Source organism: Epinephelus moara, chromosome 7, assembly GCF_006386435.1.
Source record: "Epinephelus moara isolate mb chromosome 7, YSFRI_EMoa_1.0, whole genome shotgun sequence".
Lineage (NCBI taxonomy): Eukaryota > Metazoa > Chordata > Actinopteri > Perciformes > Serranidae > Epinephelus > Epinephelus moara.
In genome coordinates, this window is record NC_065512.1 from 25,233,805 (window position 1) to 25,255,666 (window position 21,862).

At 40.0% G+C, this 21,862-nt stretch overlaps 1 protein-coding gene across 1 annotated transcript in view; it reads right to left on the minus strand.

The window, feature by feature from the left end:
* cps1 (carbamoyl-phosphate synthase 1, mitochondrial) overlaps positions 1-21,862 on the minus strand; it is a 90,053-nt gene that overhangs the window by 27,763 nt on the left and 40,428 nt on the right. The window contains exons 22-29 of the mRNA XM_050048798.1: positions 21,632-21,773; positions 20,422-20,487; positions 18,982-19,045; positions 18,710-18,891; positions 14,591-14,785; positions 8,982-9,049; positions 5,014-5,089; positions 2,415-2,492 (exon numbers count right to left, since the gene is read on the minus strand). Coding sequence (XP_049904755.1) covers positions 2,415-2,492; positions 5,014-5,089; positions 8,982-9,049; positions 14,591-14,785; positions 18,710-18,891; positions 18,982-19,045; positions 20,422-20,487; positions 21,632-21,773 — 871 coding nt within the window. The remainder of the gene's footprint in view (positions 1-2,414; positions 2,493-5,013; positions 5,090-8,981; positions 9,050-14,590; positions 14,786-18,709; positions 18,892-18,981; positions 19,046-20,421; positions 20,488-21,631; positions 21,774-21,862) is intronic.

The following is a 21,862-nucleotide window of genomic DNA, read 5'->3' on the forward strand; positions in this document are numbered from 1 at the left end:
GGTATTCCCACCAAAAAAAATCAATTACCTTATCAAAATGTCTTAAAATTACATCCACTCTTACTGATAAAACCAGAATCTATAAATATGCAAATATTGTTATTTAGAAAGTGTAATTGCTGGCCACGAGATACCTCCTACTTCACTGAAAAGTCCATTCTCAGTGTTGGTCAACTGGAGGTTTCAAGTTTCCACATCATATTTATGTAAGTTGCACACTGGACCATGATTGGTTGCCATACTGGTTGTTATGTAACAAAATGCTGCTCATACATTCTCTTGTGAAACAAAGAGATTTAAGGTGAGTATGAGGAAACTTAAAATTTTAAAACAACCTTCCACTGTCAAGAAAAGTTCTCAGTCAAGTCTCTGTTTGCAGTTTATGTACAACACTGATTACAGTCAGTGTTACAGGCACCTCGTGGGCTGAAGACAACAGGATGGCAAATAACACACAAACTGCAAAGAGTAAACTGCCTGTCTGAACTTACTGATACTTTGAATCCCAGAAGTTATCGTCTCACATCCCAGTCACTATTCAACTTTAGGCTGACAGTAACATTCCATGTCTGGCTCATAGCTGAGCCAAAGGGTTGTGGGAGCTGATCAGACTTAAAAAAATCTCCCGATGCCAAGTTGTATCTGAGCTTCATTTGAGTTACCAGAGTAGCAAACCATGTTTCCATTGCATAAGAACCTTATGGGATATAAATGATTGTTCCAGGTATTAGTCAAACCCTGAGGTGTTACCAGGGAAATCGAGTTACGGCTTGTGAAAAAACTGAGTTTCTAATTGCAAAAATTTAGCATAGCGTTAGCTCAGGCAGGACACGATGTCAAGCTCAGCTCACAGCCCACCTATATCAGCTGATCTCAAACAGCCCAACCCACTGAAGGAGCAGCTGATTGATGGAAGGGAGTCAGATGATTCCTTTTCATGCAACCAGTTGGCAAATCTCATTCAGGGCGCCCTATCTTAACTGCTCTGGCCTGCCTACTGTTGCTGCTTCCTCTGCAAGCCGCTTTGCACCCGCCTCCACCCCAGCTCCTCCTTTTCATGCTGTGTCTGACTTATCAGTGTCATTTCTGTTTGTCATTGATGCTGCTCTGTTCTGTTCTCAGGAGTCTTTGCTGCTGCTCTTAGGCTCTCCATGTACGCGCATGGAAGGGCAGGGAGGTGTGCTCTCTCTGCCTCAGGCTTTCCTTGTTTGCACCTGGAAGGGCAGAGAGGTGCACTCTCTGCACCTCAGGCTTTCCATGAAGAGCCCTTTTTGCGTAGGCCCAAGGGAGGCAGAGAGGCCCCAGAACAGATCCATACCAACAAATGTAATACTGCAAATGGAAATAAAGTTTTAACAGATCCATACCAACAAATGTAATACTGCAAATGGAAATAAAGTTTTCTTAGACTAAAGTGGTCCTTACTGAGCTCTTGAAAATATAAATGAATGGTCTTTTTTTCTTTGGCAACTGACCATGGTATCAGCAGGATAATGCCCTTGGAGGTGTCTGTAATCCGAAATTAATGCATTCCACAGGGCAACGGCCTGGCCTCCTCATCTGCCAATAATTCCTGATAATGGACACTTAGGGGGGCATTATCCCTTGAGTATACTATACCATGCCTATGTAATACAATCTGATTTTTACAACATTACAAAAACTGTATTCTCGTGTTTTATATTCTAATAATTATTTCCTAATAATTATGTGGAATAAATCAAGTTGATCAATATGGTAGTATATGTACAGTACATGTATAATGGAGCAACACAAAGCAGAAGAATACTAGAGAAAGAAAACCAAAGAAAATGACAATGCTGTGGTGCACGTCAATCAGATATGAAAACAGTTTGTTGAACAAGAATCATTTCAATATGCCCTAAACTGATTTAATCTTAAAAAGAAAAATTCATTTAGTATCACCACTTTGCTGCATTTGGTTTTTAATGTATTCCATTCTCCCAATCAGATCTGTCTGGGCTGTAATGTCTTTCCACCGAAGATGAATGAGATTACTTCCACTTTATTCATCTACTGGGCTCAATATCTGTCCTACCTCTCCATTTAAACTGAAAAATAATAGAGGACTGAATAATGCCGGGCTACAGAGATGAATAACAATCATACTGTTATAAATGAAAATATGGTCAAACAGGGTGTCAATATGAATAAAAGCGGACAACAAATAATGTTGTTTTCTAGGCTGCTGCACTGTGCAACATTATGTTACATTATGTAGAGAATGTATACTCTCCTAACAAGTAGTATTAGAAATATAACTCACTTTGTACTAAGCATCTGATGCTTTGAGTAATTATTGCAGACAGAAAGTAATAATACGTCAACACAGTGGCATTAAGGAGAATAAGAAGGCTCATATAACTAGACAGAACATGTCAGTAATGCCTCACCTTGCCACCTTTGGCTACAGCATCCACCTCTACCTCTCTGGCACCGCGGATGAACTTGGTAATGACTACTGGGTGCTCCTGAAGGAAAGACAGCAGGATGGTTATTCTATCAATAAATCAAAAGGAAAATAATGCAGTCTCAACAGGGTTGTTGCCTTTTGTGTGTATTGCAGTCTGCAGGATGTTAGTGATGATCTTGTTACTTTGGCTTTGGGGTCCAACACACTGGATCTGAAGCAAAAACTCAAAGTAAACTTTATTAAGGGTGTTCACATTAACACAGAACAATCTTTGTTGCTCAGCTAAAGCACCCAATAGGGATACAGAATTTAAATGTTCTTGGCTAGTCAAGTATGTTAACTGAACGAACGCAGAGTACTGACAGAAGGCTTCATCCATGTTTGTATACTAATTCAACGTTGAGCATAAATGAGTCCTCAGCCTGTGATTCACTTACTCAAGACTGTAGGCAACAAAAAAACTAGCAAAAAGTGAAGATGGTTGCAGTCAGTACAGGCTGGGCAAATTATCTCCAGGGAAGCGCCTGCTGATGTTTATGGGTCATAGACTTCAAACAGATGGTCATTTACTGCTAAGGATTTGACACCAAATCTTAATTATGATAACTTTTTCAAGTTTATGGTACTTTGTCAAATTACATTCAATGTTCTAAAATTAGGACTTTGGATTAAAAATTGATACAAGTGAATTAAAGCTGAAGATCGTCAATTTAACCTGATGGTCACTGTTTCATGCTGGATCCAATGTGCTGGAGTACAGAGCCAACAAAAGCAAATGTGTCACTGTAAGCATGAGACAATGCAAATTTCACGTCACAATCATCCTAGCCAGAATAACTGCAAATCACAATATTATCTTGATAATAATCAAAATATGCTTGAAACTCTTTAAATGGCTTAAAACATACTGCAGTCACTTTACATTTTGTCAAGAAACAAATATTTTTAATGCATCGCAGAACAGGTACACACCTTTTTTAAGTGAGGATTTTAAGTGGAAAAAATAAAAATCAATCAAACAGACTTCCAAAGCCAGACTTTTTGTCTATTGGAAATGGCAACATATCTTTTAATATGAGACATGCCAAATGCTGATTGAGATCTTTTGCATTCCTTTAGTTTGGTGCATATGCAGCCTGTAAATGCAGACTCTATTATTGGTTGCCCAGCAGTTTCTTGGGTACTGCTGGACACAAGGGCGTCAATATAGACAGTGCAGGCAGTGTGGTTGCACTGGGGCCAATGGGGTGGGGGGCCATAGAGAGAGTGGTTGGAGGGCCTGTTCTCTCTCAGGCCCCTGCGAGTGGTTCAACTTGCCACTTCAGAAATACGCCTATGTTCAAGGAAGAACACAGGTTAAAATGCAAATGCTGTTATCTGCTATGTATGCCCTCAAAATTATGTTCATTTTACATAAACTATAGATTAACTATTCAAAAATCAATTTAATTAATATTTTATTTTGTTTGGTAGTTTTGTCATATACAGATTCGCAGTGATGATCGGTTATGTATGTTAATGTTTTCTAACGTCATGTGACAATACTATAGAATTCTAAAATATATGGAAGCTGTTTTAACGCAAAATCTGGCACTAGGGCCCATGATTATAGTGTGCACTGGGGCCCATCCTGACTACGGTGTGCCACTGGCTGGACATGATATTTACAATTATTCCAATAATGGAAATTATCCACAATCAACTTAAGTGTTTCCTACAGAATTAGAATCTATGTGTGGCAGTAGCTGATGGGCGGTGAGCAAACTCTCTCTGTGTCTCCTCTGTAAATTCAGAGTGTTTGAATTTGAGTTGTGGGGTTAAGAATTGATCAGTCAGTCATTTTGTGGTTGCATAAATCAGAGTTGATCAGATGGTTAAGAAAAGCAGCTGCTGCAGAGGTGAGTGAAAGCAAACTTCTGGACCCTGCACTGGACAGGGACACTCTGAGAGTGTGGTGCTCTGAATAATGAAATGGTATATATATTCCCACAGCGCTTCTCATGAGCGGTCCAGCTCCAAAAATAGACAATCGTTGTGTGGCAGGAGATGTGAATAAAGTTGCAGTCCGCCACAAATAAGTGAATGTGTGGGAAACCTTGTCAGCCCATTTATGTGTCACTGTTCAAATACCTCAAACACTTTAGTGTGACGCAAGAATATTTCATTATGACTCTGTGTAAACCTTTTAATCCATCTGTAACAGGCTTACTTTGCTGCTTTCAAGGTGGGATTTGGGCATGTGTATGTATGCTTATAGCCCCAGGTAGGGGCCCTAAGAGGGACCAGGTGCCCCAAAGCCACCTGGGGGTTCAGTGAAGTAGAGATACACACAAAGTACTAGCCGACAGCCATGACAGCTGGTAGCATCAGTTAATTGAAAGCAGAGGGAGACAGCAACACAAAATAAGAGTCAGAGTCTATGTGTGTGTGTGATGGAGAGGCTGATCACTTGTCCTAAGATGCTCAAGCAATACAATTCAGGACCAGTGAAAAACAAAAAGCCAAGGTGTGACTTATGGAGGCAATATGTCTCTCTCACATGTGCAGCCACGCACACGCAGAGTTAACACCGATCTCACCTGGGACACCTGAGTGGCCTCCTCCAAGAAGCGTTTCATCTCCTCTTCTCCGTACACAACGTTCATGGCAGAACCACTGGCGAGATACAAGCAGGAGAGGGAGAGAAAAGAGAGTGAGGGAGAGAAAACAAAAGGCCACAGGAGAGGAAGAGACGCAAGCAAACAGGAGAACATACAAGCTTCAAATGATCGTTCAAAACACTCATTATCTCTCCGTTGCATCAGTATTACCATCGGGAACAAGGTCTGGAAACAGTCAAAATAAGGAGAGAGGGAGAGAGAGAAGAACAGCTATTTAGGTCGAAAAGCACTCCGGGCTCTCGAAAACGAGTTCAGAACTTAGTCATTAAAAAACAACAGATTTAGGCTAGTTTTGTTGTGGTTGTTGTTGTTTTTGATTTTAGACTGCTAGCTGGGCTATCCTCCTGTTTGAAAATGAGGGGTTGAGGGAAACAGGACAGAGAAAGGCCACAGGCTTGGGTCAGATCTTTATTCTTTAGCTGTCTGTTGCTCAGAGGCAAACATATGTCCAACCCCAAAATGAATACTGACCCTTCATTCAAGCACCAGCCATAGAGGATTCATATGCATTTACATTCAGACATATCCTTGACTCGAATGCCACCTAGTTTCTGCATGACTGTTCTCTCAATTTTCAAATGAATCCAGTCATTTAGAGGAAATGTCTTCTAACTAAAATGGAAGGATTCTCTGTCTGTCTGTCAATTGTCTCAATAACCTTTCATCCAACTGACTTCACACTTGACGAATGTATTGCTGAGGACCAAGGAAGTGCAGTGCAAGCACTTGGGATGATGGGACATATTTGTTAGTGCATTATTTCCACACTGTGTGTAGGGTTTTCAAGATACATATTGATTATGAATATTTGAAACTGTTTCAACACTCAAGTCAGCAGTATCATAACATCTGTGCCAGCTGCACTTTCTCGCTCATTTTGCTGTTCTCTGCTACTCATGGCAAGGCACCAAGGCAAGAAAAAAGTTGTCATGCTAAAGCCTTGTTATATTTATCTTTTAATAAAAAATAAATACATGTAATTCCCTCAATGTCAATTTTGATGTAAAATTTAAGATAATTTAATTTAAAAAAAACTTCATGGGGAACCTATTTGTCACCATTTGGGCGTGGGAATTACAAGTGTGTGACACATCGAAAGCCCTGATTGGCAGCCAGTGTGAAGGAGAAAGCCATGAGTGGGACAATGGATTTGCTTTATTGTACAGAGCAAATTACAACAAAGCACCAGCGAAGATGACCTACCACCTAAAGAAAACTGAAAAAAAAAAAAAAAAGTCAATAGACAGTATCACGAAAGCTACCTGTCTCTCTCTCTTTGTTTTTTTATTGTCTTATGTCATGGGAAGATATAAATAGATAGATATAAATACAGTTGTGCCTTGTGATATTGGCTTGCCCTTTGGTAAGCCTTTGGCCCAAAAAGTTTGAAAACTGGTGTAGTGTATTAAGAGGTAACCTCTATTCACTGCTCAGTCCCTCCAGAAAATCGCAGAAAATTGCGATCGCAATAATTAACGCAAATTCAACTAAAGTCCGTAACATTTGCGGGGGCTTGCAATTTTTTAAAAGTCCCACGATTTTTCCGCATTTTCTGGCGGATCGGAAGTCGCTGCGCATGCAATGTCATTTGAAACATTATCAGACACGTCATCAAATATAATTGATGTGACTTAATGCTCTAAATGTGACATACAGCTCCTTCAAGAGTAAAAAAAAGTTTTTATGTTCACCCAGTGTTGGTCCCTGAGAAAAAAAAGTGAGTCAGCACTCTATGAAAAGCCTTTTGTGCGAATAAAATGAGTATGCATAAATTTTTATTCAGTCCATCAGCCCAGCTCTTACTACTTTATTCAGCATTACCAGTAGTCGCAGTAGTCGCAGTAGTAGATGTATTGGTAGTGGTGGTGACTGTAGTGATGGTTCTAGTTTTAACAGTAGCACTGTTCATCTTACTTTGTTTGCCAAAAAATTGTCACGTGTATTTTTATAACAGTTGAAAGTGAAAAGTCATGACTTTGGCAATCACTTGAGTGAAGAGTGGGTGTGACACTGTTATCTTAAAGAAGACTTATCACTTGTTCTCTGTAGAGTTTTTCACAAAGGTGAAATTGTGCTGATGCAAATCAAACACTGGATCTAAAATAAGCCTGAGCAGGACTGAGTTAGTCTTTTTGTTGATGATCACATTGCTTTCATTCTGGAATAGCAGTAAATGGCATCTGCCCTAACTCACGGCCAGTGGTCAATCTATTTTAAAAAGAAAAGCAAAGGAGCACACATGTTATGCAGTCCTTTTTGGTCTGTGTCAACAAATATTATTCACAGGCCCAGTGGTCTAACACATCTGTTCACCACCTCATCCCGATTTCATTTCATCTTCCAACACCTGAAAAAATCCCCAGGGTGAAGGAAAATTCAACAGACATGACAATTCTAAAACAATGGGATCACAATAAATTCACTTGATGGATTTTTATAAAAGTCAGCTAGGTCATTTTTATGCATGGGTTTATTACTTAAGTGGAATGGGGACATTTCTCACCCACGCAGGCTGGCTTTCACACCAATAGGAATTCCACAGAACTACTGTGCATTTGCATTTCACTCACATTGGGCTTTTGCAGCACTTGTAAACAGTAAAGGAATGAGACACTTTCCAAATGTTTAAGCTATGGACTGACATTTTCGAAGCCATTTACTCATAGGGAGGCCTCTTAGAAACATGGTGAGTCTAGAAACTAGTTTGAAAATGATATGATTGCTTGTACATATCATTGCACAGGCATATACAGCAGTGTGGGTATGTCACAGCAAAATACATACCAACAAAAATAGGCAAAAAAAGATATAGGTTATACTGTACAAATCTTCCTATTAAGTTATGCCATGAAAATATTTCAGAGCAAAAAACTTTGTGAGTTTTGGTGTGTTTCTATGTGTGTATTTTACTGTTATAAAAATAAGGCACATGACTCTGAAGGCAAAGAGTGCATGGTGTGGAGATGTGCAAGTTTGTGCATATGTACTGAGGCTGAGAAGAACATTCAAAAACCATTAACAGCTACGTCAAAGGGGATGAGTGAAAACGCTTTGGGGACGGGAAAAGATCAGAGGGAGTTCACGCTACGTTGATGTGGAAAGGAGAGGAGAGGAGAGGAGAGGAGGCTCATCTTCCTCATTAACAGTATCCAACAGAGATCACTATACAGCAGGTGGAAGAATTGAAGTTGTAAATAATAACAAACTCCGTATGATAAATAAAGGCTATATTTTATTAATGGTATAATTGTGGCTACTCCAAGATCACCTGGGAGATTTAAATACCGGTGGATATCCCTTTGCTGAATTAAATTACTTTTTAATTTGGTAGTTTTACATGTGGCCTAGTGCATGACACTCTGTGCTTAACAAGCAGAGACAGAAGCACTTTTAAAACAACATCACAGCTTGCATGTTAAATCATAAAAAAAAGTCCAAAAACTCCCTAATACACAAGTTTCTACTCAGTTACACAGTCCTGCTGAATACAGGGTCTCATCACGACATCTGCTGGAGAAAAGTGTCACTGCAAAATTAAATGAGCTGTAATCTGAATAAAGTTCATTAATCATTACAACTAAAATTGTACTTTACTCAGTTAGCAGTAAGTCTGTGGATTAGTTAATGAGAAAGTCAATTGATTTTTTTTTTTCTTTTATGCTTCAGCCAACCAGGACGGCACTGTTTTCTCCCCTGTGTTTCTAAATACACTTAATTGGCTAGAAATTGAATACAAGAAAACAAATTATGTGAAGATTATTTGCCCTTGTGGTTTATACCAATTTTAGACAAAATAAATCAAATGTGTTTGTTATTGATTAAGGTTCTACAGTCAGAGTCAGCTACTGCATTCCTCATTTGGAGGCTGCTGATGTGAAATAACTTACCTGAGAACATAGGAGGGGCGCAGCAGACAGGGGTAGCCCACCTGGTTGGCAAAGGCGAAGGCATCTTCCTATGAAGGGAGAGAAAAGCACAGCACATGTAAATGACAAAGACAGAGTTTGTTTTGTCATGATAGTGATGCCAGAAATCCTCCAGAATAATCTGTCACACATTAGAGCCACTTAATAACACATTTGTTAAGTTCTAATGACATGGCATTTAACTGTTTTGTCTCTCTTTGGCATTAAATGCCAAGTTCAGTATTTTCTAACCTTGACCCCTTTTTTCTGTGTTTTTGTGACGAATTTGAACAACAGTTTATTTTTGTAAATCAGTCCAATATTGAGCGAGAGAACTGCAGCCAGCAGCCCTGACGTGGCTACAATGTAACTATTTGGGACATGTTCGCACATTCAATATACGTCCACTTTCAGTGCTCATTTTTGCTACTGACAGGCTCGGATTATTATTCTAAGTGTCTGACAATGTATGGAAAGCATCCCTACAAGGACAGGATATTTGTTAAACCAGAAAGAGCCCCCAAATTGCCATTGTCAAACCCACTGCAATGTAACCATTCAGGGCATGCTCGCACCTTCAACGTACGTCCACTTAAAGTACTTGTTTTTGCTACTGACAGGCTCAGATTATTATTCTAAGTGTCTGACAATGTACGACGAAAAAGCATTCCTACAAGGATAGAACATTTTATTTAACCAGAAACAGCCCCGAAATCGGCATCGCCAAACCCACTGCAATGTTACTATTTGGGGCATGTTTGCACCTCCAATGTACGTCCACTTTCAGTGCTCGTTTTTGCCACTGACAGGCTCTGATTATTATTCTGAGAGTCTGACAATGTATGGAAAGCATCCCTTCAAGGACAGAAGATTTGTTTAACCAGAAAGAGCCCCAAAATTGCCATCACCAAACCCACCAGGCTTTATTTACATAAGCAGTCTTTTTAGTGTGTATAGAGCCAGCATGTTTTCACATCTAACTTCCTCTTCTTAATTCACTCAGCTTCTCAACTGAGTGAATTATGGGTTTATTTTTAGCAAAACCAGACGGCATTTTTTGAGTTTTTTGTTTCTGTTGACTTTGAATGAAGTGTGTTTTACGATGCTAAAATTACTGTTTATATCAGTTGCGTGTGGTTGGTTTGGCGATGGCTATTTCGGGGCAGTATCTGGTTAAACAAAAAGGAACTTTATTTTTTAACAAAGGGGTCAATCCCTGTAGGGATCCTTTCCATTAGTTGAAGATACTTAAAATAACAATCTGAGCCTGTCAGTGGCAAAAACAAGCACTTTTAGTGGAGGGAAACTGACAGTGCACATATGCCCCGCACGGTTATATTGCAGCCTGTTTTGCGGCTGCCAGCTGCAGCATTTTAAGCCAATACTGAACCAATTCAAAAAACTTTGTTCCCATGAGTCACTTAGACACAAAAATATGGGAAAATGGCGTCCAGTTTGAAAAACATCATGGATACCCTTTAACTTTAACACAAAGATTCTGCAGGTATCCAGTTTAAATATAAAAGAGTTGTAAAATGTGGTTATAGAGTGAAACACAGGACAAATAAAGAAAAAGTTGTACTGTTGAACTGTTGTAAAAATAAACACATTTGATTGCTCCAAGACTTGCAGTCACTGAGGTACAAATCATTTTGAGGCGACAAAGAATAAACATCATTCTAACAAACATTAAAAGAACAGACAACAGCCTATAGTTCAACAAAAAGTTATTCTTGAAAAAAACAAAAACATGTAGCAAAAGAATATTTAAAAACGCTTTTAAATGAGGACACCAGTATGTTTGCTTTGTTCTGTATTTCAATCTCTTTATGCAACTCTTTGTGTATTTATTATTAAGGCATGTATATAATGTTAGAATGCAGCATGATTAGAGCCACTTGAGACAGAAAACAAAGAATCAATATCAAATCAAGGGCGTGTTTGTCCTTGTAACAAACCATCTCATGCAGCGAGGCCCATTTTACCCATTCTCAATTAAACTACACACAATTTAAAGGCTTAAAAAATGAAAGGTGTACTCCCATGTCTGCCCAGAACTCGGCTAATCAAAAGAGTAAAAGGGAGAGTAGAAGTGCTCCAACAGTCAGAAAGTGGGGCTTCAATTCATCTCCCCTTTTGATTTTCTTTTCTTCACATCAGGAATGAGAGAAGAAAGAGCTGGAGTCATGGAAGGAGTCTTGCGGTGAGAGAAAGGCTGTGTGTCCTCCTCCTCCTCCTCATCATCATTATCATCATCGCTCTTTCTCTGCTCTCCATCTCTCTGCAGGTCTAGCCTCTTTCTCGCTATCATTACCCACTGTTCACTCGCCAGGTGGGATACCATTAACAAACACAAAATAGCTTCCCTGAGACGCAAGAACCATCTCCCCACGGCTCTACTGGAGTTATTCCAGCCCAATAAAAACAAACTGTTTCTTCAAGATCGGCAGGGAAATAGAATATGTAGGTAGACTCTGGAGAGACACAGAACTTTGTGTGTAACGGCTAATCGCTCCTCAGTGGTGGCTGAATACATGAGCAACGGTAATGGAAGAGACATATTTTAGCGCTGACAGCAGACACATTTCAGTGCTCCACATGTTCCACAGAGGGGCCTGCCAGTGCTTCATTCTGATGTAGCCGCCAGCTAGTTGAGAGGGCCAAACACAAGATAAATGCTAAACAAGACAGTAAGTCATGGGGCATGCTGCCCCAACAGTAGAAGGAAGAAAGTTCTACCAGCAATGAGACAAGTTTGTCTGTAGGGAAAGGTGTAACGTTGGGCTGTAAGTAAAGATAATATTATGTGCTTGGTTTGGATGTGAAGTGGTCCAAACAAAAAACTAAACACAATTTTGTACATATATGATGTCATATATGATCTGGATTATGCACCAGAAAACAGTCTGAGTTGGGAAAACCTGATATTTTTAAGAAAACCTGACTATAAATTGTTAGTGATGTCTACATTTAGCCGATGTTTTAGTGCTATTACATCATTTTTTGTCTGATATCTTAACAGAATTTGACTGGAACTTTGAGGGAAGAAACACTTTAGTTTTTACAATACAACATGCTTTCGTGTAGGATTCATTGAAAAAAGCAAATTTTAGTCTTTCTTAAAAGGTATATGTATAGACTCATACACAGAGATGGGCAAAAATACATCAAAATGTATTTTGATACAAAATACAAAATACCCCTCAAATAAATGTATCAAAATAAAATACATGTATTTTGTATTTTCAAATACAGAAAATACTTTATTCTTTCTCTTTTTAGCAGCGACCTGCAGCTCCATAGATCACTCTGTCGGTCGGTCGGTTGGTCGGTCCAACTGCTAACTATACCAGAAAGAATGCCCACAATTCGTCCATAGGTGGCGCTACACTAACCGATTAAAATCTTTTTGTGAATAACTCAGAAAGTCCTTGACCAAAAATGCTCAAAATTTACATGCTGCAATTAGAGACCACAAGTAACTATGCCAGAAAGAACAATCATGATTCATACATTAATGGGCTGTAGGCTACCCTAAAATATTATTTTTTGATTCAGATTTAGATTCAGACAACTTTATTGATCCCACGTGGGACAATTAATTTGTAGCATACTCATCCCAAGCATCAACCACAAAACATACTTATGCACAGTCCAGTAAAACAGACCACCAGGTCATTGAAGGACACATTGAATGGCCCAAGTTTAAAAAAACATATAGATAAAAAAATATATATATAATTTAAAAGTAAAAAATATTGTGTAGCCTATTATTTTTGTTTTTTGATTTGTGGAGAAAGTATTTTGAGTATTTTAAATACAAAATGACTCCACTCAAAAGTATTTTGTTACAAATTACATTTCCTTTTTATCGGCCTTATCAAATACAAATGACAAAATACTCAAATGTAATTGAAATACGTATTTTAAATACAAGAAATACTGCCCATCCCTGCTCATACAGAAGTAATCTCTCACAATCATCACTTAAGACCCACTAGAAGTGTGCAGTGGTGTATTTTTCTGCAGAGACTCTTTTCTCTGGCTGCATTTCTTGTTTTTATTCTCTTCTGATTTTCTCTGTTCAGGCCATTTATGGGTGTGTGGCCCCACAGCTGAGGTTAAGGTTTCATTAAAACAAAGTGAACAGGTGCCACACAGGCATCCAAGAGACACGGCGCTGAAAAAAGCAAATAAGGCAGGGTGAATAACCACACGAGAGTGAATCTAAGGTTGCCTTTTATGTTCACTTTTTCTGGCCAGCGTGCTTACAAACTGCATAGTAGATTAAAAGGGGAGTACCACCTAAATTAAGAATTCCAATATATTTTTTCAATTTTTGTGAACATGATCTACTCTCCCTCAAAGCCAGAGACCAGAAAAGTAAGTCTCAGACTTGTGATGTCATACGGTATAAAGTCTGGAGCTGCTCCATAGACAATGAATGGGAGCCTGATTTTGCTGAGTTTTCTTTTTTATACCCAAATAAGCTTTATGCTATTGTAGTGTTCTCAGTTCTGAAGTAGAAAACTGTACCCATATACTCAGAACATTCCCCTGGGTGCTCTCAGTGTCATCTAGAACATGTTGCCCAATTAATTGTCTATGGAGCAGCTCCAGACTTTATATACTGTGACATCCCAAATTTGCATTTTAGCACTCTAGCTTTTGGATTTTGGGAGACAGTTGCTCAGTTTGTTGTTGTTTGTTTGTGTTTTTGGACTGTCTTAGACCAAAGGAATAATATGTATGAATTTTGAAAATGGGCATAGTTTCCCTTTCAAGAAGCCGATGCACACTTGGTCAGACCAGCAACTGCAGCAGAGAAGCTTTTCATTACAACTAAAAAACTTGTGACTTCATTCTCACTTCATGACGCCATTACTCCACTATATCTTAACGCAGCAAATAGTTGTTTGCTGTCGTATTAATGCTCTGAATGTTTCATACAGCTCCTCTGAAGTCGATCCACAAGCACACAAATCTAAATTAGAAAAAAAATACCCATATGGAAATGTTTTATAAAAGCAAACATCATTTCCCTGAAGTAACGTTCTCCAAACACCCAGAGCTCTGCTAAAAAACGCTTTTTTCCCAAGCTGTAGGGGTCCGTGTAACAAAAACTCACATCTATAGTACGGTTTTAAAAGAAGAATCAGCACATCCAGATCTCCTTCTGCGTGTTAGAAAATGTCAGATGTGCATGGATAGGCAAAAACCTGACCCGCGGGATCCCCACTAAGGTGCATATCTGATGGTGCGGCGTCACTTTGGCTATGCAGATACTCGTGACTCTTGCAGATGCATCAAGCATAAATCAAGCACGTTGCTGTTACTCAGGGAAGTCATCATTTTACTGTTTGTTGCCAAGAGACAGCTTGGAAATGAATTGAACTTGGCTTACTGGATCATTATGTCATAGCAAGAGTACTACTATGATAGTTAGAGGTCACAAAACTGCTCCTTGGTGCTCAGGTCCCACTCCACAACACTCATATGCCTTGTACAGGAACAATTTGAAAACATTTTCTTAGCGTACTGTCACAACGCTTATCACAAAATATCATATCATCACAACTGTTTCCTCTCACCAGGGAGCTGAGGGCCCTCCATGGGGCTTGGGCCACCCTGAGGTCATCGAGTATACTGGAGAAGATGGAGCGTTCCTCAGCCCGGTCGATCTGCAGGGGGCTTGTTCCCAGAATCTTTACCCCATTGAGGTGCAACGGGACAGCCAGGTTGTTTGGGATCTGGCCTCCGACTGACACAATGCTTCCAGAGCAACCCTGGAGAGGAGAGAACGGAAAAAGATGAATGTGTGAGATAAAGAGAGAATAGAACAGCAGGTAAAATAAAAGAATAAGAAGTAGAAGGGGAAGAAAAGGACAAGAGAAGCGGGGATACTCTGTCTAGTCTTGGACCTCCTGCCACAGGCCTATCAGCCAAGATTAACAGTCTGAAACCTGTGGCCGCTTCCAATTATTCTGGCCACTGATCACAGAGTGAAAATATGAGACAAACAAAAACAGTTGATCTCGGTCGTGCCATGAGTTTAGTTATCACCAGGGACAGTGTGTGTGAACAAGTGTGTGTGTGCTCCTTTTAATAACAGCATGCAGCCCCTTTTCCTGTCTAGCTGTTCCAGGGGGGATGCTGTTTCCATGGCAATGCCAGGTTGTATCTCTTCATTATTCATGGGCCTGCTCTCCTGCTCCTGTCCAGGGTTTATCTCCATGCTCTAATGCCGTATTTATCACACACACATAGACACATACACGGAGAGCAAGCGGGGACTGTAGCTGTGAGAGAGGGATTGATGGTAATGCTATCACCCTGAACAAACAAACACTTAATCACACTCTGATCCCATCGCGACTTTAACTGGATTACAATTCCTCTGCAAGGGAAAGTCAATGGACGTTAGTGCCCAAACACACAGCACAACATAAACACAGAGATATCAGCAAACACATACACAGAAAATATCAGGGAAGCAGGCGATATTTATGCCCTTGAGCATGTTTTGCAATAAAGGGTCAGCTGGGCTCTGTGCTACCACAGAAGTGCATTGGGCAATACGGCAATTTTGCACCATTATATATATGATTTGACATACCAAGTCTGGACAAAAAAAGGTTGACTATACACTCACTAACCACTTTATTAGGTACACCTTGCTAGTACCAGGTTGGGCCCCTTTTGCCTTTAGACCTGCCTTATTTCTTAGTGGCATAGATTCAACAAGGTGCTGGAAACATTCTTCAGAGGTTTTGGTCCATATTGACATGATAGCATCACACAGTTGCTGCAGATTTATCGGCTGCACATCCATGATGCAAATCTCACGTTCCACCACATCCCAAAGGTGCTCAATCTGGTGACTGTGGAGGCCATTGGAGTACAGTGAACTCATTGTCATGTTCAAGAAACCAGTTTGAGATGATGTGAGCTTTGTGACATGGTGAGTTATCCTGCAGGAAGTAGCCATCAGAAGATGGGTACACTGTGGGGATGGACACGGTCAGCAACAATACTCAGGTAGGCTGTGGTGTTTAAATGATGCTCAGTTGGTACTAAGGGGCCCAAAGTGTGCCAAGAAAATATCCCCCACACCATTACACCACCACCACCAGCCTGAACTGTTGATACAAGGCAGGATGGATCCATGCTTTCATGTTTACACCAGATTCTGACCCTACCATCTGAATGTGGCAGCAGAAATCGAGACTCATCAGACCAGGCAACTTTTTTCCAATCTTCTATTGTCCAGTTTTGGTGAGCCTGAGTGAATTGAAGCCTCAGTTTCCTGTTGTTAGCTGACAGGAGTGCCACCTGGTGTGGTCTTCTGCTGTTAGCTGACAGGAGTGCCACCTGGTGTGGTCTTCTGCTGCTGTAGCCCATCTGCTTCAAGGTTCGGCATGTTGTTGGTTCAGAGATGGTCCTCTACAGACCTTGGTTGTAACCAGTGGTTATTTGAGTTACTGTTGCCTTTCTATCATCTTGAACCAGTCTGGCCATTCTCCTCTGACCTCTGGCATCAACAAGGCATTTTCACCCAGAGAACTGCCGCTCACTGGATATTTTCTCTTCTTCGGACCATCCTCTGTAAACCCTAGAGATGGTTGTGTGTGAAAACCATCCTCTGTAAACCCTAGAGATGGTTGTGTGTGAAAATACTTTATACTTATACTTTATATACTCTATTAATCCCCGAGGGGAAATTCAATTTTTCACTCTGTTTGTCAATTACACACAGGTCCGAACACACAGGTCCGAACACACACATGCACAAACTGGACCTATACATGCACTAAGTGGAGAGATGTCAGAGCAGGCTGCCCATGACAGGCGCTCCGAGCGGTTGGGGGGTTCGGTGCCTTGCTCAGGGGCACCTCGGCAGTGCCCAGGAGGTGAACTGGCACCTCTCCAGCTACCAGTCCATGCTCCATATTTTGGTCCGGACGGGGACTTGAACAGGCGACCCTCCGGTTCCCAATCCAAGTCCCTATGGACTGAGCTACTGCCGCCCCAATCCCAGTAGATCAGCAGTTTCTGAACTACTCAGACCAGCCTGTCTGGCACCAACAACCATGCAACGTTCAGAGTCACTTAAATCAGTTTTCTTCCCCATTCTGGTGCTCGCTTTGAACTTCAGTAGGTTGTCTTCACCATGTCTACATGCCTAAATGCATGGAGTTGTGAACAGGTGTACCTAATAAAGTGGCTGGTGAGTGTATACCATGGTGGCCTAATGTCAAGTTGCATATAACTCAAAGGATAATCACCACAATTGGTAATTGTTGCTTGCACTCGTATTATCATTACTTTAGATGGTAGAACGGTGTATTGTGATACTGTATTACAGCTTCTATAAGTCTGCAGAAATATTATATTTCAGAATCTTTGGTACCAACTGCCCAATAATTATCTTTAGAGAAGTATGTAGATGGATTTCCTACAGTTTCTGTAAATCAAAATAAACTTTTTTTTCCTCGAAGAACTTCCTCGTAACAGTCACAAAATGACGAAAAAAGCCTCACAGTGATGTAAAATGACCACCTAAAAATATATTTCCCTAGAAAGCTATTCAGCAAGCACAACCACATCTGCTAAGAGAGTTACAAAGTGGTCAGCAAATCTTGAAAACCCAAGAAAACCCCACACACCTGTAACTACAGAAACCTAAGCTCTTAAATCTTAGGTGAGCCTTTAGAGCTGCATAATAAATGTCCCAATTAGGACTCATTCAGGGTTTTCCCCAGTTTCTACACAAAAAGAAAGAGAGATTTTGTGTGGCTGCTTTTAATAGCCAAGACCATCCTTTAGGATGAAGCAGAAAAAGCTGCATGCTTAACCTTTTTCTGAGTTTACATATGTGTTCATATATAAAAACATTTATCAACATAGAGGTTTTGGGAAAAAAAACTCCATGATAATAAGCCACAGTCACACTGCTGATTTATTTCTACTTTTCTAAGTACAGTCACGTCAAAACGAATCAGCTTTAGTTAGAGAAATTATGTGCATGCTGCGTGACAGTCTTAGACCAATACATCTATTTTCCAGGTTTGGGCAAAAATTGTTTTTTTTTGTTTAAATTCTACTGGCAAATCTTTCCTCTGACCAGGTTGGAAATGATTGATTTCTTTTATTATATATGTACTGTATTGTGTAACCGATCAATACTACTCTGCCTAGGGGAAGTCTTAAATCGACTGCAATGCAGTACTTGAATCAGATTCTACTAATGAATATACAAGTAGTTATTAGCACTGATATAAACGTTTGACAGATTGGCAGACCTGTCCAGAATGCCCTGCTTCTCTCCCAATGCATGTTGGGATGGGCTCAGCAAGCCAGACCAGGACACTGTTAATGGTTGTAGAATATTGATAATATCAGTGGGACACCAGTGGTAGGTATAGTTTGGCAATATGATAGTATATACCTTGGAAGGGCATGGATGTATAAAGAGAACTGGATACAGCATTGGAGGCGAGGCCCTGGCCATGCCTATAGAAGTTGCTCGGTGGTGCATGAAGCCAAAAAAATTGACCTCTGCATTACCTAGATAATCCCCATCTTTGAGCCAATAGATTTTGGCCATATAGTTAGTGTTTTTGGTTTTCAGTGGAAATTTAAAAATTTTATTGTCTACCAACGCACAATTCTTCCTGATAAAAAGGAAGGGTTTGCATGCGTGTCCTAACCTCCTGTTGGGTGATATCCAGGATGCGTTCTAGGGTCAGCTCCTCAAAGTAAAGGCGGTCACACTCGTCAAAGTCGGTGCTGACCGTCTCAGGGTTGTGGTTCACCACCACCGTCTTCTTGCCCATCTGCCTCAAAGCTCTGATGCTGGACACCGCGCACCAGTCAAACTCAACACTGCTCCCTGATGGTACACAGTAAACAGTTGATAAATCTATGTATGTTGACCATGAACAGGGGTTTACAAAATCACTATAACAAATAGACAACTTACCAATGTGGTAGGGCCCGCAACCAAGAACCATAATTCCCTGGTCTACAAAGTCCAGGTCATGCTCCTGATGGATTGGATAAAAAGCATTGTTGATGTTACACTCTTATGTACATCAATAATCTTATAGCACGGCAATTACACTGCTTACAATTACTACTAGTGCTCTCATTTAAAGGCTCTGTATGTAACTTTCAGAAAACCCTTGTTAGCAATGACACCTCTCTCTGAGACCACTCAGTGAACTGCAGCAAAAAAAATTACAATCAATACTGAGAAGAACATTAGTATGCGTCATCTTTCTGTAAATTATTTGAATCATTGCCTCAACTAACGTTATGAAGCAACCAACAGCAGGTCTATGTAGAGTGATTAGCTAAGTAATAGCTAGCTGGATAACCTTCACTGCCCCAGCATTGCTTTTGGATGGTAGAAAGTACTTTGTACCGTTACATCATTTATTATTGGCTAAATCAATGACTGTCATAATACACAAGTTAGTATCATGCATAATGTTAGCTGGTGAAGTAAGTTGGCAAGCTAGCCAACTGACATATCTACTCTAATAGTATTTTGCTAGCGATTATATTAGCAAGCAAGAAAGGTAAAGTTAGCCAGATAGCTGTAACTGAGCTACACTGCATGGGTCTGGCATTGGTTGCTTTGTAACAATAGCTGATAAATTTGCGTAATTTGCAAACATCACACTACCTCCATGGGAGGAGATCAGTCAGTAGCTCAGAACTTAGCCACTGTAATAACTCTAATTCAGCCAGCGCTAACCCCAGCCCTGGGGTTCACAGCAAGCTGGTGGCCAGATAACACTGGGTCTATCCTGTGTAACAGCAGCAACAGAAAGTTTATTGATCTGGCAGACCTTGTTGTGGTCAAAAGGGCAGTCCTGGATTAGAACCCTAGTGCTCGGGGTCGTGTTCTGGCTAAACTCAGGCTGAGAACTCCACTGAACTCAAGTAATGCCAATCCCAAGTGTGGACTCTGTGTTGTGGTAGTTGACATTAGCGGACTCCATTTCTTTGCAAATGTTAGCTACTGTAGCACACTGTGTTGTGGAGCTGAAGAGGCAAGAAACTCTGGAACATGCATAACATCACATCCTTTGAATTTTCCTATTAAATTAAGTCAGAGTCCATTACATAGAAGTCAGGCCACAGGCTGTTACATGCAACCAAGAAAGTCAGGGAAAGTCTGAGTTTTTAAGTTACTTTACAACCAGTTCACCAATTGGCACTAAAAACACGATTAATACATGTAAAAAAGTTACATACAGAACCTTTAAAATGTTTTGTTCATAACAATTTAAAATGTTATTGTTATTCTAATTGCATTTGCTATTAGCCAGTGACTGGATTGACTACATACATCTTACTGGTGCTACAACACTACAATATTTTTTTATTTTCTCAGTTAGCAGAGACCACACACCTGCCCATGATAGGTACAATACAGGTAGTTGGTCATTGCTGGATACTCTGCTGCCAAGGTGTCAATCTAAGGGGAGGAATAAAGGAAAACAGAGGTTAACATGGGTGTGATGTAAAAACAAATACTACAAAAAACTACAAAATAACATTACTTAACAGTTTTATCATGAATATTACTATCACATTCAAAACGCACACAGACCCCAGTCACATTTATTGGTTAGTGCACTGATACCGTAGTTTAACTCTCTGAAAGGAGAAATTCTACATCAAGGTACATTTACATTTGATACTTTTATTACTGTGTCTAATTCTTTTCTAATTTCTATTCACTTTAATAAATGTTTACTTGCAATGAATGTATTTCATTGCTGTGTTACTACTTTTAATTAAAGGATAAACACATTCAACAAAAAGACCAAAAACTCCTTCTTACCAAGTAGTCAAAAAACTGTTTCAAAATAGTTCCTGAGGATAAGGTCAATGAATTTTGGATAAAAATAAAGAGATAAAATCATGCAAATGTTATCATTGGAGTAAATTATCTAAAAATAGTGTTAATTCTACAGAGTGACAGTGCTGATTGCCGTTTGTATTACTTTGAGTTCTGCATGTTTTGACTCACAAACAGTGTTGTGTATGAATAACACACTAAAAGAGCGCCTTCATTGAACATGCTCATTTTTTTGGTGAATGGTAAACTGAATGCATCAGTTTGCAACTTATGAACTTGAACATGACCGATGTTTGCCTTCGTAGCAGTTAGCAATGCCAGTTTTATGGCACCCAGAATGCTTACACAACACAGGCAGACATGCAGCTATCAGTACTGCAAAGTCAGAACATCAGCCACATCTGTATTAACACAGTATTAAGAGTTCACACTTCAAATTGTGAACTATGAATGTGGACTGGTTTATTTTATTATTTGTTTATTATCTGTGTGAACTGAACTTTAAACTACTTCTTGTGAAGCACGAATCAGGAAATACACTCTGAACAAAACATGTCAATACTGTATAAAATGGAAAGCAGTCGATGATGGCTTTAACCTTTACGCCCCCCTACATATTTTCATACTCTTTTACATTTACACTTGTTGCTGAAGGAAACTAGACTGTGTAAGTGAATGTATTGATTAGGCAGAGTCAGGTATCTCAGTCTATCTGACCTACGCTGGAAGCTCCAAGAAGGAGCTCAGTAAGGCTCACCTGTTTGACCCATGGTCTGATGCCGTGACTGTGCCTCAGCTCTCTGGCTCCTCTCTCATTGGAGCCCAGTATCTGACCAAGCTGCCGGTCTGAGAAGCCGTCCTGCTTGGCCTTCAGCAGCAGCTCCTTGGGTACTGTGGTACTGTAGGAGAAGACATAAGTGATGTTAATTATACAGCTGCTTTGCTAAACCATTCAGAGCAGATACTTTGCCCACAGTTTGAAATTGAT